The sequence below is a fragment of the Pyrgilauda ruficollis genome, unplaced genomic scaffold, assembly GCF_017590135.1.
Source record: "Pyrgilauda ruficollis isolate IOZ18807 unplaced genomic scaffold, ASM1759013v1 scaffold3, whole genome shotgun sequence".
Taxonomy (NCBI): domain Eukaryota; kingdom Metazoa; phylum Chordata; class Aves; order Passeriformes; family Passeridae; genus Pyrgilauda; species Pyrgilauda ruficollis.
Window position 1 is genome coordinate 23,413,831 of NW_024524377.1, and position 19,038 is coordinate 23,432,868.

Sequence of the window (19,038 nt, forward strand, 5' to 3'; positions counted from 1 at the left end):
GGTTGCATATGGAGAGGGAAATGCTGTTTGTAAAAAAGGACAAAGGAACAGGGGAAGCATTTGTGGGGCTGCAGAATCAGTCCTGCGGAGAACAAAGAATTCAGCATGGGTTTGATGATGTACTGAAGGTTATGAAGTGCAGAGCTGGATCCTCAGCTATCATAAATCAGCATAGCTCCTCTAACTCTAATGAAGGTGTGCTGATTGATGTCATTTGGGATCTTGTCACCCCCTACAGATAAAGCCGGGGCTAATAAGGCTTTGAACACCATGAACTCTCCCTGAAGTCACTGTGTGTGCAAGGTGTTTAGCACTTTGCAGGATTGGGCCTGCGTATAAAGAAGGGAGAAGGTACAGAAAGGCTTAAAGTGGGCATAGATGAACACAACAAGGCCTTGCAATGGATGTGAGAATGATAGTTGCTATCAGATTTTATTGTTGCTTGCATAGGCTGAACTGCACAGCCTCCTCATAGCTCATGCAGTTGCCCCAAATTCACAGTAATAAAAGCTGTATAGGCCCATATTTGCAGTCTGAAGAGTGTGCCATATGTACTGGCCAGGACAGTCTTGTGTACTGGGCAGGAGGGACTCCAGCTTCTGCCTCTTCAAGGTCTCAGGCAAGCAAAAACAGATTGGTCAGAGAGCTGGAAATCCCCATGGGCTTTTCCTCCACCTGTAGGAAGGTGCCAGTTTTAGCTCTGAGCATCTTGTGCAATTTTTGCCATGTTTTGCTGCCTGTGGGAGAGCATTGTCTGGTCCCAAGCTGCAGGTGGTGTGTTCAGTAGGACTGCCTGAGCTCTGGGGGTGTTGGTTATCCCTTTGCTGCTTTTTGCTTTACTGTGGCAATCTTCTGAGCGGCTGCTGTGCGGTCTCACTCTTTCCCTTTTTGCGTGTACGTGCACAAGGGAGCTTTTCTTAAAGGGAAATATGATTTATCCACTTGCACTTGAGCTTCTGCTGGCCACAGCTGTGAGCTGAGAGCCAAGCTGACCTAGGGTGCCTGCTCTCTCAAGCCAGCACTGAACAGGAGTGGGTTTGAAAGAGCTTCATGGACAGTGCTTGATAGGAGGCATAATAAAACAATGAAAACAGTGCATGATAAACATGGCCTGAAAGAAATGGATACGAGTGAGATTATTTTAAGTGACCAATCAGGAGGAGTCAAATATGGACACTGTGTAAAGCTTGGGCATTAATACATTACATTACAATACATTAATAATAGGTCACCATCTAGTGATAAATCTCGTCTGAGTGCCAGAGGGTTTTTTATGAAGAAGCAAAGACCTCATTGCAGCTGCAGGTGTGAACCTTAACAGGAACAGGAGATCAGCATCAAAGACATAGTCTCAGGGCAGAGCCCTCCTTTTGACATCTCATCATTAATATAGAGCACATTCACATCAAGGTGACAGGCAGATGGACTCCACTGAGGCACTCACTCTCTGGGCAGACAAGGTCCCCTGATCTGGTGTTGCTACCTGGCAGCTATTGGAGCAACAGTGGGGCTGGTCTGTGCTTCCAGCTGCCAGAGGTAAACACCATAACCCCTTCCTCTGTTGCTTCTTCTTTCAACATTTCTTTTTACCTTATTAGGCTAAAGTTTCTCCCTCATAAAGCATAACATTTACATTCCTAAAACCCATTTGAAAGCCTACAAAAATGTCTCCAAAAGTCTTTTTAGTTTTGCTGTGTCTCTTCTGGCCTTCCTTGTATCTGCTTTGGATTTCCCTTTGGGACAGGAGGCATTTCCTCCTGTGTTTTGTACTGTGCCTGGCACCCTGGGGACCTCTGAGGAAAGGTCAGTGATTTCCCTTTGGCCAGCAGCTGGCTGGAAGGGGCCTATGAAGGTGGTGCTGCCTAGATGCCAGAGCAAGAGCTGGCTGCAGAGAACAGCTTTGGCAGCCCGGAGGGTGGAAGCATTAGCCAGGGATGGATGCCAAAGGTGGCAGACAGAGGTGGCTGCTCAGTGCTGCTTGTTGCTATTGTTTTCTGGAGGCACATCTGGGCTTTTGTTTTTCAGCTGTGTCCAGCTGCATTAAGTAACTGCACTCTATCACCACCATCATGAAAGGAGTAATTTGGTGTAATTGAAGCACCAGAACACCTCTCTCTGAGTGCTGTATCTGTGCTCTGAGGAAGTGTCTTGCTTTGGGAGCGAGCTAGGTTAAGAAAATTGGCCTCCTCCTGCTGTTGTGGCTGTTGTGCACCAGCAGGGATTCCTGCGGCAGGGAGGGTGGGCATGCTATGACAGGGAGTAGGGGCCAGGGCCATTGTTTGTGCTGTCCTGCAGCTGTGGGGCCACAGCAGTAATGCCAGAGCCAAAAGGGAAGTTTGATGCTCTGATAAAAGATCTGTCGAGCTATTTGGAAATGATCATCCTAGTGCATGGCTGTTTGTTCCCATCTGTGCTGCAAGTGCAGCTGTAGCTCAGGTACTGCACCCCACCTCATAGGTATCTGTTCAATGAACAGGGAAGTGGCATCCAGTGGAAAAGAGCAGGCTGCTGCTGTGGTGAAATGTTTCCACTTCCGTGTAATATGGGGGTTGCTGGGCAGTCTTGTGCATGTTGGTGTTTTTTTGGGATCCCAGGAGTGACCTGAACCATTTGCAATAGGTGGGCAACAGGGACAGCTATACCCTAGCATTTGCAGTCATGTAGGTAAGCTGTTCACTCCTTCTTAATTGCCATTTTGCTGTTCTCTCTGCTCTGCTTGCTTGGAAAATCCAAGTCCAAAACCTCAGTTATGCATGAGTCATTGTGTTTATGACCAACCACCTTTTCTGTTTGTGCCACCCTCCCGCTGCTGGTCTTCTCCTTGGACCACTAAAAGCTCCCTCCTGCGTTTGACTACTGACTCTGCCACCCCCAGCCACACTGAGCTGGCCCTACCAGAGAGTTAGGCTGGGCTGTGCACATGCAGCAGAGGCACACTCCCTCCAGGCTGCAGTGGACATGCTTGGGCTTCCTCTGCCAGCAGAAGACCTTCCAGCTGAGTCATAACATCTGCTCCAGAGGAACAGTGTTTTAAAAAAGCTCGACTGGTAGTCAGACCTCGGCCAGTGGATTTTTTGCAGCCATTTCCAACACGTGCTGCAAATGGGTTGTGGTCGGTGGGATCCCTGCCTGGGAAGGAGTTAGGGAGCCGCTGCCGTGGCTCGCAGCCCCCTCTGGTGGCACATGCCAAACGCTGGCGAAAGTTTCTGGAGATAGGGGCCAGGGACTCCCAAAATAGGCTGGAGATGGCAAACTGGAAATTGAGCTGCAGAAAGGCTCTTCTTCCTGACTTTGGGTCCCACTGTCAAGCCCAGAAGGTTTCAAGAAACAGGAACTGGGGCCACTATCATGAGGAAATTTATGCAGTGGTCACTGTGACCTCATAAGTGCCCTAATGGTGCCAAGAGAGTTGAATCATCCTGATGTGTGCTGGATACAGGGAGGACACACATATGTTCCCAGCCTGAAGGCCAGAGTGAGCCAAGACTTGTCCAGGGAGACAGCACGCTCCTAGTGCCCATCTCGCAGAGCACTGCTGGCCAGGGGACACTGGCAGCAACATGCCACAGCACAAAGGGTGAGATGTGCAGCTTGGACAGCCAGTGAAGGCAGCATGGCCTTCTCCTGAGCATCCAAAAAGCTAGGCACTGGAACAAAACAACTCTGCATTCTTCCTAGAGTGCCACAGAGACACTGGCTCAAATTCCTTTGAGCTGAGGTGGCAGGCAGAGCTGCATCCAGACCCAGTACCCACAGCCAGGCAGGCAGCTGGGGGCTGCAACATTCAGCCTGCCTTCTGCCATCTCCCTCAAACAAGAGCGTAATATTGGGAGAAGCCATCCTTCCATCAGTGAGGGTTAAGGGTAGACAAGGCAGCAATCATAGACAGCTAATTAGTAAATGCTTTGAAAAGTATGCATAAGTAGCTTATTAGCAAACATTTTAGAAACAATGCAGTTCATCTCGTGATTGGCAAAATGCTTAGAAAAGAGAAATACATTTGGAGCACTAGAGAATGCCAGGGGTTGGAGGGGTTCTTTGCTAGGATGCAAGGGGAAGTGACTGCATCTCCTGAAGTACTGGGGGAGTCAAGCTTTAACTTTGCAGTGAGGGGAAGTCAAAGATAAGATGTTAAGGAAGGCATTTGCTTGCTCATACATTTGTGGCATGGGTAGCCAGAAGCAACATTTCTAACGTACAGGAAATTATTCAGTCTGGGTAACATGACACTGCAGCTCAACTTGTCTTCAAATGAGCTTCTACTGGTTTTTTAACTCCATCCAGCATCTGCTGTATGGTTCATAATTCCCATCAAGCCCAGGTCGTTTTCCAAAATGGAACATCAGGGAATGGGTTAGCTGTGATGGTGAGACCAGCCACATGAGTTAACAGCTCAAGGTTGTTCACATCCCTCTTCTCTGCTTCCCATCTCTGCTTGCTCTGTGGCTGTGCTCCTCTATGCCCCAGAGCCTTTTCCTGGAGGGGCAGGCCCAGCCCAGGCTCTGCAGGAGGTGGTGGCCCCAAATACACTCTCCTGGGGTCTCCTATGACCCGCCAGCTCACTAACATCCGGTGCATAGGAGTCAAATCTCGTTTTGCACCTTGCTTCCTGTTGGCATGATGACAAATTGAGGGCCAGCTGGTGACACTGGGAACAATAGGATTAGAGACAGAGACCTCTCCCCCTCCTTCCTGCTGTTGAGGAGGAACTGGTAGTCGTGGTGGTGTACTCACTTCTTAGTCAGCCTCTCTGTCCAGCGAGGGAAGGAACAGGACCTCACAGCTTCTGGAGAGGGAGCCAGCACAGGGCTGGCTGTGGTGACTGCTGATTAAGTGGATTCAGAATTCAGCTAAAAGTGTCAGAAACATGTGCCTTTTTTGAGCAAGCACTATACACTCCAGCTCTAAATCCTTTGCATCTTTGCAGACCCTGCTCAGCACAGAGGCAGTAGGATAAGAGCAGAGCAATCCCACTGGAATGCCTGATAACCACAGTTTTGAGGTGCTCCTGCTTTCAGCAGAGCCTGAGGCCCTTGGCTATCTTTGCAACAGTGCTCCAGCCCATGATGTGACAGCAGGTGACACCCTTCACAGAGACTCATCCCAAACAGGTCTCAGAAGCCTAAATAAATGTCTATGAGATTGTGGCTTTTTACATGATGGGTTTGTTGTCTGGATGCAGGAGTTTGAAGGTTTAGTGAATGTAAGGGGAGCTCTAGACTGATATTTTAAAAATGTCCATTTTTTGTTAAGGACTCAATGCAAAGCTCGGTAAAGGAAATGTGAGGTTTTACCTTGATTTACAGGAGCTAGTTTAGCCTTTTAATGAGCAACTGTTTGACTTAGCTACTCGCAGCCTTTTTAATGGTTATAATCCCTATTGTCAGGCTATAACAAGGGACTGGCAGACTCCCCAGCAAATATCAGTTCTGGGAGTTGTGAGATTTGGCTTCTTCCCTTTCCCTGCTATTGATTTACTGTTCCTGCCTTGGTGAATCACTTAAAATTCCCTGTGTTATAAGAAAAGAAGATCTGGGCATCTGCAGGCATAAAACCCAGTCTAGATAGCAACAGTGCAAAGCACACTCCCTTCCAAAGGCTGCTGAGCAGCAGCATCACACAGGAGGAGGTCAGAGTGCAGCAGAAGACGACCAGTTTATTCTCAGTCTTTTCTGGCTGGGTGTGAATTCTGCAATTAAATATGAATGCAAAATAAAAAGAACAGACTGCAAAGCGCAGACTGAAAAACAGAAGAAATTTGTGGTTGCTTTTGGCCAGAACTCGGCATAGAACATATTTGAAGGAATTGGGGGAGGTTAGGTTTTAGTCTGAGGCAAGTTCTCTGTTTCCTTTAAATCAAGCGGCTGCACACCACCATTGAATGGCATCGTAATAATACGTTGCAAACCACAGTCTGGTGATCCTGGAATTCCCTATAAGTTAATAGCAGTCATGGTCCACTAATCACAGCTAGGATGTTTTAAGCAACTGTCTTTGATATATTAGTTCAAACACACCATAGAAAGCCTTCCTTATGCTGGCTTAGTGAGTAGATGAGTAGATCATTAGAAAGAGTGAATAACCTAGGGTTTTTCTGTTGCTTTCTCACCCCACCCCACTGCTAATCCCAAGGAATTCTTGAGATCTACATGCAGCTTAGTGAGCAACCACAGTACAGTAGTATGGTGTAGTTTTAAAGTAACACTGGGTCAGACATGGAGATATTATTGTTTAATGAATTCCTAGAAGCAGAGCCTGAAGCAGTGGGGTCTGACAGTAGAAATCCTCTGCCAAAGACTTCATTCTGTTACAAATGGCACAGAAACTAGCAGGGTTTCTGCTCATGTTATGTGACTGCCCCCACCTTCTTGCAGCAGTACAGAAGATACTGTGTGAGGAATCTTTTGAGGTGGAGCTCTGCTTTTCTGAGACAGGCAGTACTCATCCACTGGTGATGGGAGAGCCCCTGTTCTCAGCCCCGTGCCTGCCAAAGCCATGCTGCATGCAGGGTGTTTGCATGGGAAGTGCTCCACGTGTAAGAAACCTCCAGGGAAACCTCAGAGCTGGGGTTGTTGATGGATGTCCAACAAGGAGAAGTGCTTCCCCCCCCTCCACCGGCAGCACGAGAGTTTGAGGCATGTGCTCAGCTTCCTTCCTCTTCTGTGAGTGCTGGTGTGAGGTTTCATTTACATTGTTATTTTGCAGTGAGAAGGAAGGTGTAATGACAGTCACTTTGGTAATACCAATGTTTGGCTGTTAATCGTGGGTGGGAACAAGGTCTGGGATCTCCATCAGCAGAGGAGACTGACTCACCATTGATCTGTGTTCACTGCATCTCGTTGAAGTTTTGTGACCCATTTGATTTCTTAGGTTTTCTTTTGTGAAAACACTCTGATTTTTCTGCCATTCTGAAGCAAAACATCTCTCTGTCTTTAAATATGGCAGATGGGGATTTCTTCAGATGTCCAACAACTCAATTGAAGGAGACCTCAGGAGACCTCTCCCCTTCCCTGTCCCCCTTCTCAGCCTGTCTTTTCATCTGCAATCTGGAGATGTAAGGGCTGTAGTAATAGAGTGTCAGAGGACGTAATTGATTCATCACACGCCAGCAGAGGAGTCTGTTGCCTTCAGTGTCAATGGAGCTGAACCAGAGCCTGGAAGGGTGAGGGAGGCTTGTAAACACTCCATGGCTGAGCTGGCAGGACAAAGCAGACACACTGCCACGGCTGAACAAGAGGGTGACACAAGGGTTTCTTGAAAGAAAATCTTTCTGAACAAAGCAGTGTCAGGGTCCTTGTTTGTGGGAGAAACAGGGGCAGTCCCATCCTCCTGCTCCCAAGGCACATTAAGGAGAAAAGGAAAAGGAACCTACCAACCTCATGCAGCATCCCATTCCCTTGTGTCTGTTTTCCTCTTCTGTCTTGATGTGGCTGCCTCTCTGACCTGCTGCTCTGGGCTGGGCTGAGCTCACCTCGGGGCTACCAACCAGCCCCTGCCAGAAGCTAATTCCTCTCATACCCCCAGATAGTCACTGCTGTCAAAGAAAACCATGTGGGAGGTCACCACTGCTGCCAGTGCACAGTGAGGTGTGGCACGTGCGTGGCACAGCACCGGCCCTCACTCAGGCATTGACCGTGCTCAGACTTGGCACCGTTTGGTTCAGATGGCTATTGAGCTGCAATGCCCATCTTGGGAGGAGAGAAGAGGGTAGGAGATGCTGTGCTGTGCAGTAAGCAAGGAGGGATCAGGCAGGTTTGGTGCACTGTTTGCCCCAGAAACAGCTCTTACTACAAGCTGGCACAGCCAAATTGTGGGAATGCCCAAATAGTGGAGGCTGCAGGCCAGTCTTGGCAGCAAAGCTTTATTCACTTGTGCATCAGCTAAGGCGGCATCTGGGCTGTGAACAGGCTGTGTCTGAGAAAATGCGGGGTCAGAAAGTCATGCTATGGTGGGCCAGTCCCAGGGTGACCATCCATCATTAATGAGGGATGTAGACAGCCAGGAGGGTGAGGGTGGGCTGGTCAGGGCTCTGTTCTTACAACCTCCTTTATACAATTGGTGCTTAACGAGGTGTTTATTTCAGTTTTGTGCTGAAAAAAAGCCAGTGCAAATGAGTGATAGTGGAAAGCCCAGCTACCAAGCTCTGATCCCCATCTGATCCCAGTTTTTTACTCTTTCCTTTTGCTTTTCACGGCATGTGGTGTCTAAGGCCATGATGATACTACCACCAGCAAGGTGTAATGGGACATCACTTGCTCCTCTGAGACTAGAGCTGGTACAGCAGGCCATGTGAGTGTTCCCTAATCCCTAATCAGCACCCTAGAACTTGGACAGCCTGACCTAAGCTCGTCTCCACCTATTGCCTGGGCTGTCAGGCACTGGATCCCACCAGAAAAGGGAAATCTGTACCCCCACTGCAAAGAGTGAGCAGAGTGAGCATTTGCCCTTGCCTTCTGCCTGCTCTGCTGCTTTTCGGCAGTAAATTTTCCTTTTGTGGTTGTTATCTTTTATTATATTTATTTTTTTCTTTCTGTTAGTGATCAAAGTGCCTGTGAGTGGTGACAGTAAAATGACATAGAAACCAAAGTCTAATTTTTTCCACAGATGGATTGTAGCAGAAGGAGAAAAGTGCAAATGCATTTTCTCAAGTGTCCTGCGTTTTGGGGTATGAAAGGTTTGTGAGTTGCTTCAGTTCCCTTAGAGCAGCAACAGAAGGCAGAATGCCATGGAAAGGGGGCTTATTCTGAACATGCTTTATATATTTTATTCCTGATTTCACCATGATTCTTCCCTCACCAATGAACACCAAAGACATCTTGCAACAAAAGACCCCTGTAGCTAAAAATAGAAGAGCGAGGAATTTATAGAGATGGTTTTGGAGACAGAAATAAAATTAAACAGCCATGTGTAACTCCTGAACAACAGCCTGCAAAAACCCCCTAAGTGCACATTAGCACATCTCTTTTCTTATATAACGGTCGGTTTTGCAGACATGCCCCAGATGAGAGCACTTCTCCACTCCAAGGCGCCTTTCCGCAGCGATCTGGCAGCACAGCTCGAGGGAGGCAGCCTGGGGAGGAGCGGCAAAGCGCGGGGGAGCCTTTGCTCTCCCGTCTCAAGGGAGGGCAGCAGCATGCTAGGAGCTGGAATTCCCTCCTGAATCAGAACTTGCCGCAGAAGCACTTTGCAGTTAGGTTTTATTCCTCCCTTTGCACGAAGTATCTTGGCTACCTTCCCCCCCTCGCCCCCCGCATAAGTTAGCAGTAACTGCTGAAAGCTTCTTTCCATCAGCCGTGCTTATAAGGGGGTGAAAACAGCAGCCCAAAGAGTAAAAAATAGAGGGTCTTTATAGTTTCCATTTTTTGTCTTCAAGGCATTTTTTAAGAACTTTTCTATTCTAATAGGGCTCTTTTCTCTCCTCTGTTTTTCTTTGTCTCTCCCTTTTTCCTTTTCTTTAATTTTTTTTTCTTTCCCTTTAACTGGATAACTGGATTTTTTTCATTTCTCAGAAATTCTGGTCAGATTTTTTGAGGAGATAAGAAAATAATCCAAAGCACAATAGAATGATTACAAACCCCCACAATACTGTGATTACACAAGACGTAATTGGATACAACAAATTCAAAACAAACTTCCGAGAAATCCTAAGCAGTTTTGCCTGTGCCATCACCCCCCATTCCCCCCACAACAGCCTAGCTCTCCCCTGCTGCCACTGGATTTTTGTCATTTTAGTCACTGAAATCCAGTGAAATCCCTTCAGATTCAGAGCAATTATAGCCCATTTCTCTCTGTTGCTGCCAGAGTCAGTTATTTCCATAAGGGCAAAACAAGGGCAAGCTCTGTGAGCATCTTTTGCCTCAGCATAGGCAAAAATGGCCCTAAAAGGTTCAGACTGAGATCAGATTCATCTCTGCATTCTTCAGACACCCAAAGCCCAGATCTAGTCACTAAGAGTGATTTAAAGTACTTCTGTTGTCAGTGCAGAAGAACAATTAATCCCATTCCAAGCTGGGTGTGAGAAATCTGCTTCCACTGAGAGTAGAGGACATTTAGTTGGCTAAACCTAGATATGTTACAGGCTTTTTAGTTCTGTGCACAAATCCATATCAGAGCCTGTGTCTATGAGGACTGATTCTCTTCTCACACCAGGATAAATTAGGAGTGATTACCCTTAAAATGATGAGTTACAATGTGTAAAACCAGTTCAAGTCAAAGGAGAATCCAATTCATCTGCTGTATTTATAATTAATTACTCTGATTAAGGGCTGGCAGCTAAGATCAAACTTCATTGCTCTTGTTTCATCAGACAACAGTGGTGCTTGCCTCTGCTATCATGGCTGTAAAAAAAAAAAATTAAAAGTGCTCAGTAGCTTCTGGAACAATTTAACCTTTGAAGGGCATGTCCTGCAGTTGCTCAAGATTGTGTAAACATCACAGAAAAGTTTTTTTGTCTTTCGCAATGTAACCACCCATGAAATAAGGACTTGGTTGGAAGGTGGTGTACAAAAGAGCATGAAGATGGGTGGTGACACAGAAAAATCTACTAAGCCAGCTAGCAGGTAATGGACATTAATTCTAGCTACCTCTTGATTGCACAACAAGCTCAGAGATGCTGGTTCACCATTTCTTAAGTATCTCTATACTGCTACTGCTATTTAGTTTCTAAGAAACTGTCTGTTCTTAGAGGATGTTCAAAAACCCTTACGCTTTTTATAACAATTTCTGAGAAATAAACCTCCCACCACCTTTTCAAAGTGGGAACAATTGCATTTACTAGCTGCCCTTGTGGCTAAGCACAGGCCTTCCCCAGCTACCTGCAGAACATTAGCACCCGCTGAATTTCACTAGAATTGCAGTTTCTCTTCCTCTCCTCAGCAGATGCATTCAAGACCCAGTGACATATGGTTCAAGCAGATCAGAGGTCTTGAAGGCTCAAGTCAGCCCTGGGCATTCCCAAATTTAGGGTTGCTGGCATGCAGTCTGTACCTATTTGTCTCCCTGTCTATCTAGGCCAGATTTCTCCAATATAATATAATCTCTCCAATCAAGACTGGCTTCTATTCTTGGCTGTGCTGCAAACTTCCTGTGTGACCTTGGGGCAGACACTGCTCCTCTTTGCCTTCCCACCTCCCAGGGTCTCGTGAGAATCCCCATCATTACTGTTTGCCAGCTGCAGTCATGAGCCCCATGGAAACGCCTATAAATAATAGCTCCAAATTAAACATTGGGGAAGTTCAGGTTAAAGCCTTGCCTCTGTCTCCAGTCCTGGCAAGCACTAGAAATGAGGCTTTGCTGAGTGCAAGTCCTCACCTACTTCAACTCGTAGCTCTAGAGAGAGATGGAGAAAGCTGCCAGCTAGGTCAGAGCTTGGCCAGTCCTCCTCAGGCTTTAAAGCAAGGCTTGCACAAGTTTATGTATTCAAAGGAGTCGTGATATGGCTGTGAATGTATGAATAATTTCTTATTCAAGATTCTCCCTATGCTAAGCTGTTGTCCCTGTAATGCCCTTGAAGCATGTTTCAGGAGGGAAGGACTCAGCATCTCTTGGGATCTGGGGATGAAGGTCAGCAAGGTTGTTGATTTTGTGTTCAGCAGTATGGGTCACTAAACTGTTTGTGTTGAGTGTCCCAATGGAAAGGAGCACCCAGAGGAATGTCACAGGCTTTCTGGTGCTGCTCCCCAGATGGGTTGTAGCACTTCTGGAGTGCAGCAGCTCCTGGGTGGGCACCTGGGAGGTCTCTCCTGGCCCTAGGGGATCATGGAGCACAGCTCAATGGTCAGGGAGCAGATTGCCTATTTTGCAGCAGAAAAGGATGAAAAGCTGGAGGTCTTCTCATAATTGCTACAGCTGGAGCTTGTTTGCCTTTGTTGCACCTCATCTGGGAAGCCAGCAGCAAAGTGACTTGGGAAAAAGAGAAAGGAGAGCCTGGGAAGCAGAGAGGTTGACTGGAGGAAAAAGCAAGCAAACAAGCATGAATAATAATACAGGCTGTAGAAGTGCTTTATAATTAGTTTATAAAAGCTCTCTTAACATCAGCAAAGCACTTTCTACTAAAAAAATCTGTAATAAAAATGCAGCAATATTTGTAAGCATTGTACATTTTTCGTTTAATTCTATTAAACAACTTCAAGAAGACCATCTAAGCCTTGTATTTCCCTTTTCTCAGCCTTCATTGTCTGGGCAGTTAAAAGCACTTCAGCATTGCCTCCCAGCCTCAAAACTCTCTGGTGAAAAGCAGTTTGAGGTGGTTTCAAACCAACTCACTGGCATTCTCACAATATCTTGCCATTGTGCCATTGGAGGAGCAGCCAACTGTGGTCACCTTCCCTGCAAAAGAAGAGTTGGTTAATCAAGTCATTATACTTGAGGGTTACAGAGGTTGCACCCTGTTCTCACATGTCTATGCTTGGCTTGTTGGAGCGATGCCTAGGTGTGGAGATGTGGCCATGAAATGTGCTTGGAGATGGCAGCTTTCCCAGTGGAGGTAATGCCAGAGAGGTCAGCCCACAAGAATGTTGGTGCGTATTGACTGAAACAACAGATTTGGTTATATGAGTGAAATGGAAATTGCTGGGCACTGTATGAGACAGTTTGAAGACCATTGCAGCATAAATGTGTCCCACCCAGCTGTGCCCTAGGCCTTAGTTATCGGAATATGAAATGGTTAGAGTAGAAAGCATGGTTGGGTTTTCTTCCAATTTTTCTTCTTATTTTTCACAAGGGAAGAAGAAAGTCTAGAAACCATATTTAAGCTTAACAGGAGCGATTTGGCCAAACTGGATTGTAACTTGTCCAGTGACCCAGAATGAGGAGAATGGGGTTTACCAGTTTGTTTGATGGAGGGCCAAGGCACAGACATGACTAAAGATCATGGTTCCAAAAGAATCTGTGGTGGGGATTAGCTGGCATTCTTGCTGAAGTTTGGAAGTTTAACAGTTTTGATTGGCTGTCTTTGGTCTTTCATTTTGAAAGCCTAAAGCTTAATTGCTGTGGTGGAAAGGAAGTAGAGGCTCCTGATCATCTGGGCTGGTGCTTTCTCCCAAGTGTAATACTTCCCCAATTCACACTCTGTTTATATGACCCAAAGAAAAGGTTTTGCCTCATGCAGAGCAGAGGACTTGGGCCAAGATTTTTTGACTAGGGAAGAAAACTCTTACACATTTCTATTAATTTTACATTTGGCAAATATTATTTCCTGACCTTCTCTTAAAGCCTTTTTCCAGTTGTTTTTAACATTTGATTTATTCAGGATTAGCTCCAGTGTGAGAAAGCTAAGTTAGATGCTTGAATGAAGCCAAATAAGGCTTAATTTAAAGAAGCAAATATTTCCTGATGATTTACTTACTAGATTCATTCTTTTAATTTTCCATTTGCAGATTGCCCATGAGCAGATTGCAATATTCTCTAATTGTATGTATTATTGGAAGTCTGTCACCCATTCAATAAGCAAAAATTTATTGGTCCAGAACTTGCTTCTGAAATTCCAGGGCTCCTACAGAACTGGGTGGCTTGAGGAGCCATGTGGACAGCACTAGGATATTTGTGATCATTGTAGTCAAGCAGCTGAAGCCATGTACTGTGTTGGCGAGGTACAACCCCACGAGGGCACAAACAGATGTGATTCCCTGGGATGCAGCTAACCTCTGCCTGTGCATGAAAATGGGAGCTTTTACAGTCCACTCCATTAACTGTGTTTTGCCAACATTCATGTTTTTGCCAAATTAATTTTTTGCCGCATACTCACAATTTCACTAGTAGCCGGTGGTTCTGTGGCACAGATGTGCACTTCAGATGTGGAAGGGCTGAAAGCACGCTGAAAGCAAATAGTTATTTAGAGAACAAAATGTCCCCGCTGTTTGCTCAGTACTACTTTAAACAAATAGACAAACAAGGAGGAAAAAATTCTACTTAGAAGAAGCACTAATACTACCTTCTATGTTCCTTCTCCCTGGAGAGATGGTAGGATGAAGCTACACATGATGGACATTAGTGGGGTCACGCAGGGTGCTGCTGACTGGTGTCAGGGTAATAAGGGGTCACAAGGTGATAGGGGCAAGGCAGAGCTGAGGAGAGAGCAGGGGGAGCAGATTTTCATTTGCATTGCTGTGTGTCCACACACCAGCTAAGCCAAATGCTCTTCCTCTTCAAGTGCCACTTCTCAAGACCGCTTGGATTTCACCTTGGCCAAGCCAAGTGAGTCTGTAATGAAGTTAAAGGCTGGGCAGTTGGAGCTAGTTGAGTGCTCAGTCCAGCGTAGACAGGATTTTATCTGCAGGCATTTTGCTTCTGGCTCTCAGCCTGATTTAATCCCAGAAAGGAGTGAAACCAAAACTGTCTGGGCCATCTTTCTTTGTGAAGGAGTACACTAAGTCCCTGTAAGTTTGTTTTGAGGCTGTTGCTCGCCGATATGTGCTTTGCAGAACGGGAATGAGTCACATGAGGATCATTCTGTATCCAGCAAGCTACTTCTCCTTTCAACTCTCCATTCTCAAACAGAAGATCTTGTGACAAAGAAGAAAGGCAGATTCCTGGCAGCCTGGAAATGCTTTTTTCCTCCCTGCCCCCTTAAGAAGAGCTGAAGCATGTTATTCAAACAGGTTGACACAAAGCAAATAAACAGTCCTAGAGAGATGGTCAGTTTCTGTAAATAGCATCGTGCTGGCCTCAGAGGAGAGGGGCGGGGAGAACGTGGGTGTTAGAAAGCAGCTGAAGAACAAGATGTACACATGAAAGCTGTTTGTTTCTTCACAGTACACAGAGCCTGATACTACTACCTTGCCTACTCATGGCCTAGAAAACATGAAGGGATCTGTGGCAGTTTCACCTTCCAGCCAAGCTTTGTAACGAGCTTTTGTCTCTGCACCAGGAGGCAATTCTTCTAACCCTACGCATTCCTCCCCCAGACCAGTCAGATAGACAGGCCAGTAGGGCCAGTAGGAACACCTTCAAGTGGGGTTTAGTAAAGGCAGGTTGCAGTTTCAGGGTGTACAGCAATAATGAGTGTGGGTACTCAGCTCTTACACAAAACTTCTTATCCACAGAAAAAATCTTCATTAGCACTTAGTAGAAGAGGATTAATATTAATGTCCAAGTGCTAGGTGAGTGTACTTGCCATGCTTGCTAAAGGACCAATGTGGTGTCAGTGCACAAAAGAGCTACCTGCTCACATGGATTGAACACTGTCAGTCTCACTTGGTACGTACTTGGCCAAATCCCACATGGATACTGGAATAAAGTGAGCTCTGCCAAACAGCACAATGTCACTTCAGAAGAGAGCTCAAGGGAGGAGAGAAGCCCCAGGAGAGTTGTGTCTGAGCTTCTCCCATGCCAAAGGAGTTTTGCGGAAATGGAGGTAAAGGGTGTCCTAAATTTTGCGTGTTGGCTGTGAAGCGGATGTATGTGCAACAAATTGATGGTGTGAATGACAGCAGAGGAAAGGACCTAAACATAGTCAGACAAAAGAGAAAAAGTGTTTCGGGGTCTGTGATGTGGTGTGCTGTGAATAAGAGTCCCAGGTAGCTGTCTGGAAGACGTTCTGTGAAATATGCAGATACCAAGAGTGGTTTTTGTTTGTGCCTGGCGTCTGAAGCATCTCCCTGACAGATGGTTTCCCTGCCATTTCACCTGCCTCCGCAGGTACGACTACATCGAGATCCGCGATGGGGACAGTGAAGCGGCAGACCTGCTGGGCAAGCACTGTGGGAACATTGCACCTCCTACCATCATCTCTTCTGGCCCCTCTCTCTATATCAAGTTCACCTCAGACTACGCACGGCAAGGTGCCGGCTTCTCTCTGCGCTATGAGATCTACAAAACAGGTGAGTGTCTGAGTCAGTGCCTGTCTCCCAGACTGTTTGACAAAATTATCTTCATCTGGAGATGCCTTTGACCACCTTTTCAATGTGATTTCTAGCATATTTTCCAGAGATAAAGGACTTTTTTTAAAATTGAAGCGAGTCTGTGCGTCACATTTCCAAGAAGGTAAAGATGTTAGTGGCACATGACAGTGCATTTTTGGATCACAGGGTGGCAATTAAAGCAGGGTTCCTCCTTAAATGCTCTCTTGTATTCGAGGACAAGAAACATATATCTTTACTCTCTGGCATGTGTGGAGCTTGTTAGGGCTAAAAGGGGATTGTCCCTCTGTTAGAAGTGCATGGAGCTCCCCCTCCTGTGGAGTTATGATTCAGGATTGACCAGTGATGGTGTGTTTTCTCTCCACGGATGTGGGGTTTGTAACTGGGGAGCTCTAGTCTTCAAGTGATTGCTGTCAGCAATGCTGTCAAAGTCTGAGGCAGCACCCTTCCAGGCAAGTGCTGCCTAGAAGAGGAAGTGTTCATAATTCTATTTGATACTTAACTACTATTGAGGAAAGAAAAATCTGCTCAAAGCCCTTTTAGTAGTGTTTCTGTCTAAATATTTGCCAGAATTTTATGCTTGGGAAGAAAGGCTTGAAAAAATAGTTTCTGCTCTGTGTGCATGTGAGAGAGGTGTGCCTGCATGCTGAGGGATCAGGAGAGTGTTTTGTGTGGGCACGGGGGCACCTGCCCTTTGCCCGCCTTCCTTTGGTGATGTGTTGGAAGACAACACACATGGCTTTTAGTCATTGCGTCCAGCACCAAAAAAAATGTCTGTGCCATGGGAAGAACCAAAAAGGAGCACAATAGGGTTGCTTATCCACCATCTCTAAAGAAAAGATGGGGAGCACAGGCAGCAGTGCCCAGGGGCCCTGGGCCAGCTGTGCAGCAGGCAGAGGTGCACAGACAGCCCATAACCTGGCCGTAGGTAGATGTGAATGTGGAGACTTTGCTGCAACAGAATGAGACTCCCTAAATTCATTGTGAATCAATAAGGACAGGACATGTGTGAAGGTTCACATGGATGAGGAAAGTGCTGTCTGTTGCTGGTGGTTGCCTGGACTGCATAACTGGCCATTGAGCGGCTAAGCAGCCACCTCACCACCACTGTTAGTTTATGGTTAGGATGCAAATTAGTCCTGAAAGTTTAGTGATTCAGCCAGATACTGGGGTTTGCTAAGGCCAGTTGCCATCAGTAAGGATGGCAAAGAATGCAGGTGAGATGATCCACCTCAGCCCCCCTTGCCTCTCTCTCCCTGCTCACACCTCCTGTGACCCAGCAGGCTGTGCTGGGCTGTGCCTGACCTCACACTGCATCCGTGCCCTGACTCAGGGCACGAGGCAATGTGGGCTGGCCCAGCTGGCTGAGGTGGCCTGGCCATGCTGTGGGAAGGGATGGCAGACAGGAACTCTGTCGGTCTGGTTGGGAGCCAGTAAGGCACCAAATCTATGAGGAAAGGAGAAGTTGTTACTGGGAGGGAAGGAGAGGAATCAAGGGCTGATCTGGAGGAGAGCAGGTATTGGATGGAGGCTGGAGCTGAAGTGGTGCTGGGGCTTCTTTTGCCACCCCCACCCCTGCAGGCAGCCATGCTCTCCAGATACAGCCACCCTTTCTTACAGCCACAGCCCGCAAAATTAAGCCTGGCGAGGCAGGTTCTGGCACAGGACTGTGGATGAGCCCGTGATCCAGGAGCACTCCCAGCCCACATCTGCCCGACCTCAGTCCCTGCCAGGGCTCCAGAGAGGGCGGTGGGCAGTGCTGCCTGCAGGGCTCCTGCAGTACAAGCAAACCTTGCTTTTTGTTGGCAGGCAGGGGCCAAGTTTCCATCTGAGCTGTCAGGGTAACCAGCTTTAAAGGTCATCAGATTGTCATTGTCCACATCAGTAAAGGCAGCAGTGGCTGCAGATTCCTTCTGTCTTAAAGGTGACCTAAAAAAACAACTTTTTCAATGGAGCATTTATTTCCCCACCTTGTGCTAAATTTCCCTTATCACAATGTGAGAGAGAAGAAATCTGCATACAAACAACCACATACCAGTCTTTGAATCCCCGATGGGTATCAGTCAGCAGTCTGTGGGCTGACAAGAGCTGTCTGCCCTGGCTGGTCCAGCCTCCCTGCTGCTCCCTTTGTGAGTCAGTTTCGCAGGGCCGGCCTGAGCTCTCCAGCGCTGGGCATCAAAGTCTCCTCTCAGGCTGGCCTGTGCTGCCAAAGCAGCATGACTCCCGTTGATTATCTGCAGCTTCCTTATAAAAAGCTGATCATTGTGTTTGCTGCTATTAGCCAAAATGTAGACAAAGATGCCAAATGCGATAAGAGCCCCACGTGAGGAAACTGTTGTCTAATGTGGTGACATAGTTACATCTTGCCTGTCACTAGAGGACAGTCCCTGAATCTGGGTTTAGCCTTTGATTTTCTCCCTAGCTCGGAGCTTGTGTTATTTTCACTATTTATCTGGTCATCTTTCAGGTTGTTTGGAACTTACCCCTGCTAATGGCATTATGCTGTGATTTGTTTTTGGCCTTTTTTTTTTTTTTTTTGCCTTTGCATTTTACCCCACAGGTTCCCAGCAGAAAAGCTGGCTGCTTCATTAGGTAGTCAATTAAGAACCTCTCCTGAGTAGCTCTCCAGCCAGGCACTGCATAATGCAGTGCAAGATCCTGCTATTACTGCAGGCTGCTGGCCTGACTCCGTAGGTTAATGCTGAATTGAATAACAAGTTTGCCATTAGTCGTGGGAAGGCTGGTGCTGCCTGGAAGAGCCAGAGCAAGAGGGTTTGTAGAGGAGAAGGAGAGTGTCCCAGTAAAAGTCAAGCAGAAACCTTTGTGAATGCTAGTGCCAGGTTGCAGCAGTGCCCAGCAGCCTCTCTAACACTCCCTTTCTCCTCTGATAGCTCCAGGCTCCAGATTTCTGTTGCCTATTGTCCTGGCAAGGGTTTCAAAGTCACCGTGGTATGAATATGACACAAATTCCCCTTTCCCCAACCACCCTGAGGCACCTTGGCTGTATGAGAGGGGGCACCGAGCTGGCCCGGCTGCAGCCGAGGCCAGTGCTGAGGTCAGCAATAAATAAGAGGCAACATTGTCTGTCGTCCCCACCACGCAAAGGTCTTCCTTAAGGATAGAAATAACTTGCATTTCTGATGTGGATGGCTCATTCTGTGAAAAAGAGGGCTCTGTTCCT

The 19,038-nt window shown here is 46.9% G+C and overlaps 1 protein-coding gene across 4 annotated transcripts in view; it reads left to right on the forward strand.

Annotated features, from left to right (window-relative positions):
- Positions 1 to 19,038, forward strand: part of NRP2 (neuropilin 2) — an 89,125-nt gene that overhangs the window by 12,996 nt on the left and 57,091 nt on the right. For all 4 annotated transcript variants that reach the window (XM_041472814.1, XM_041472815.1, XM_041472816.1 and 1 more), the window contains exon 3: positions 15,637 to 15,818. In XM_041472814.1, the coding sequence (XP_041328748.1) occupies positions 15,637 to 15,818 (182 nt within the window). The remainder of the gene's footprint in view (positions 1 to 15,636; positions 15,819 to 19,038) is intronic.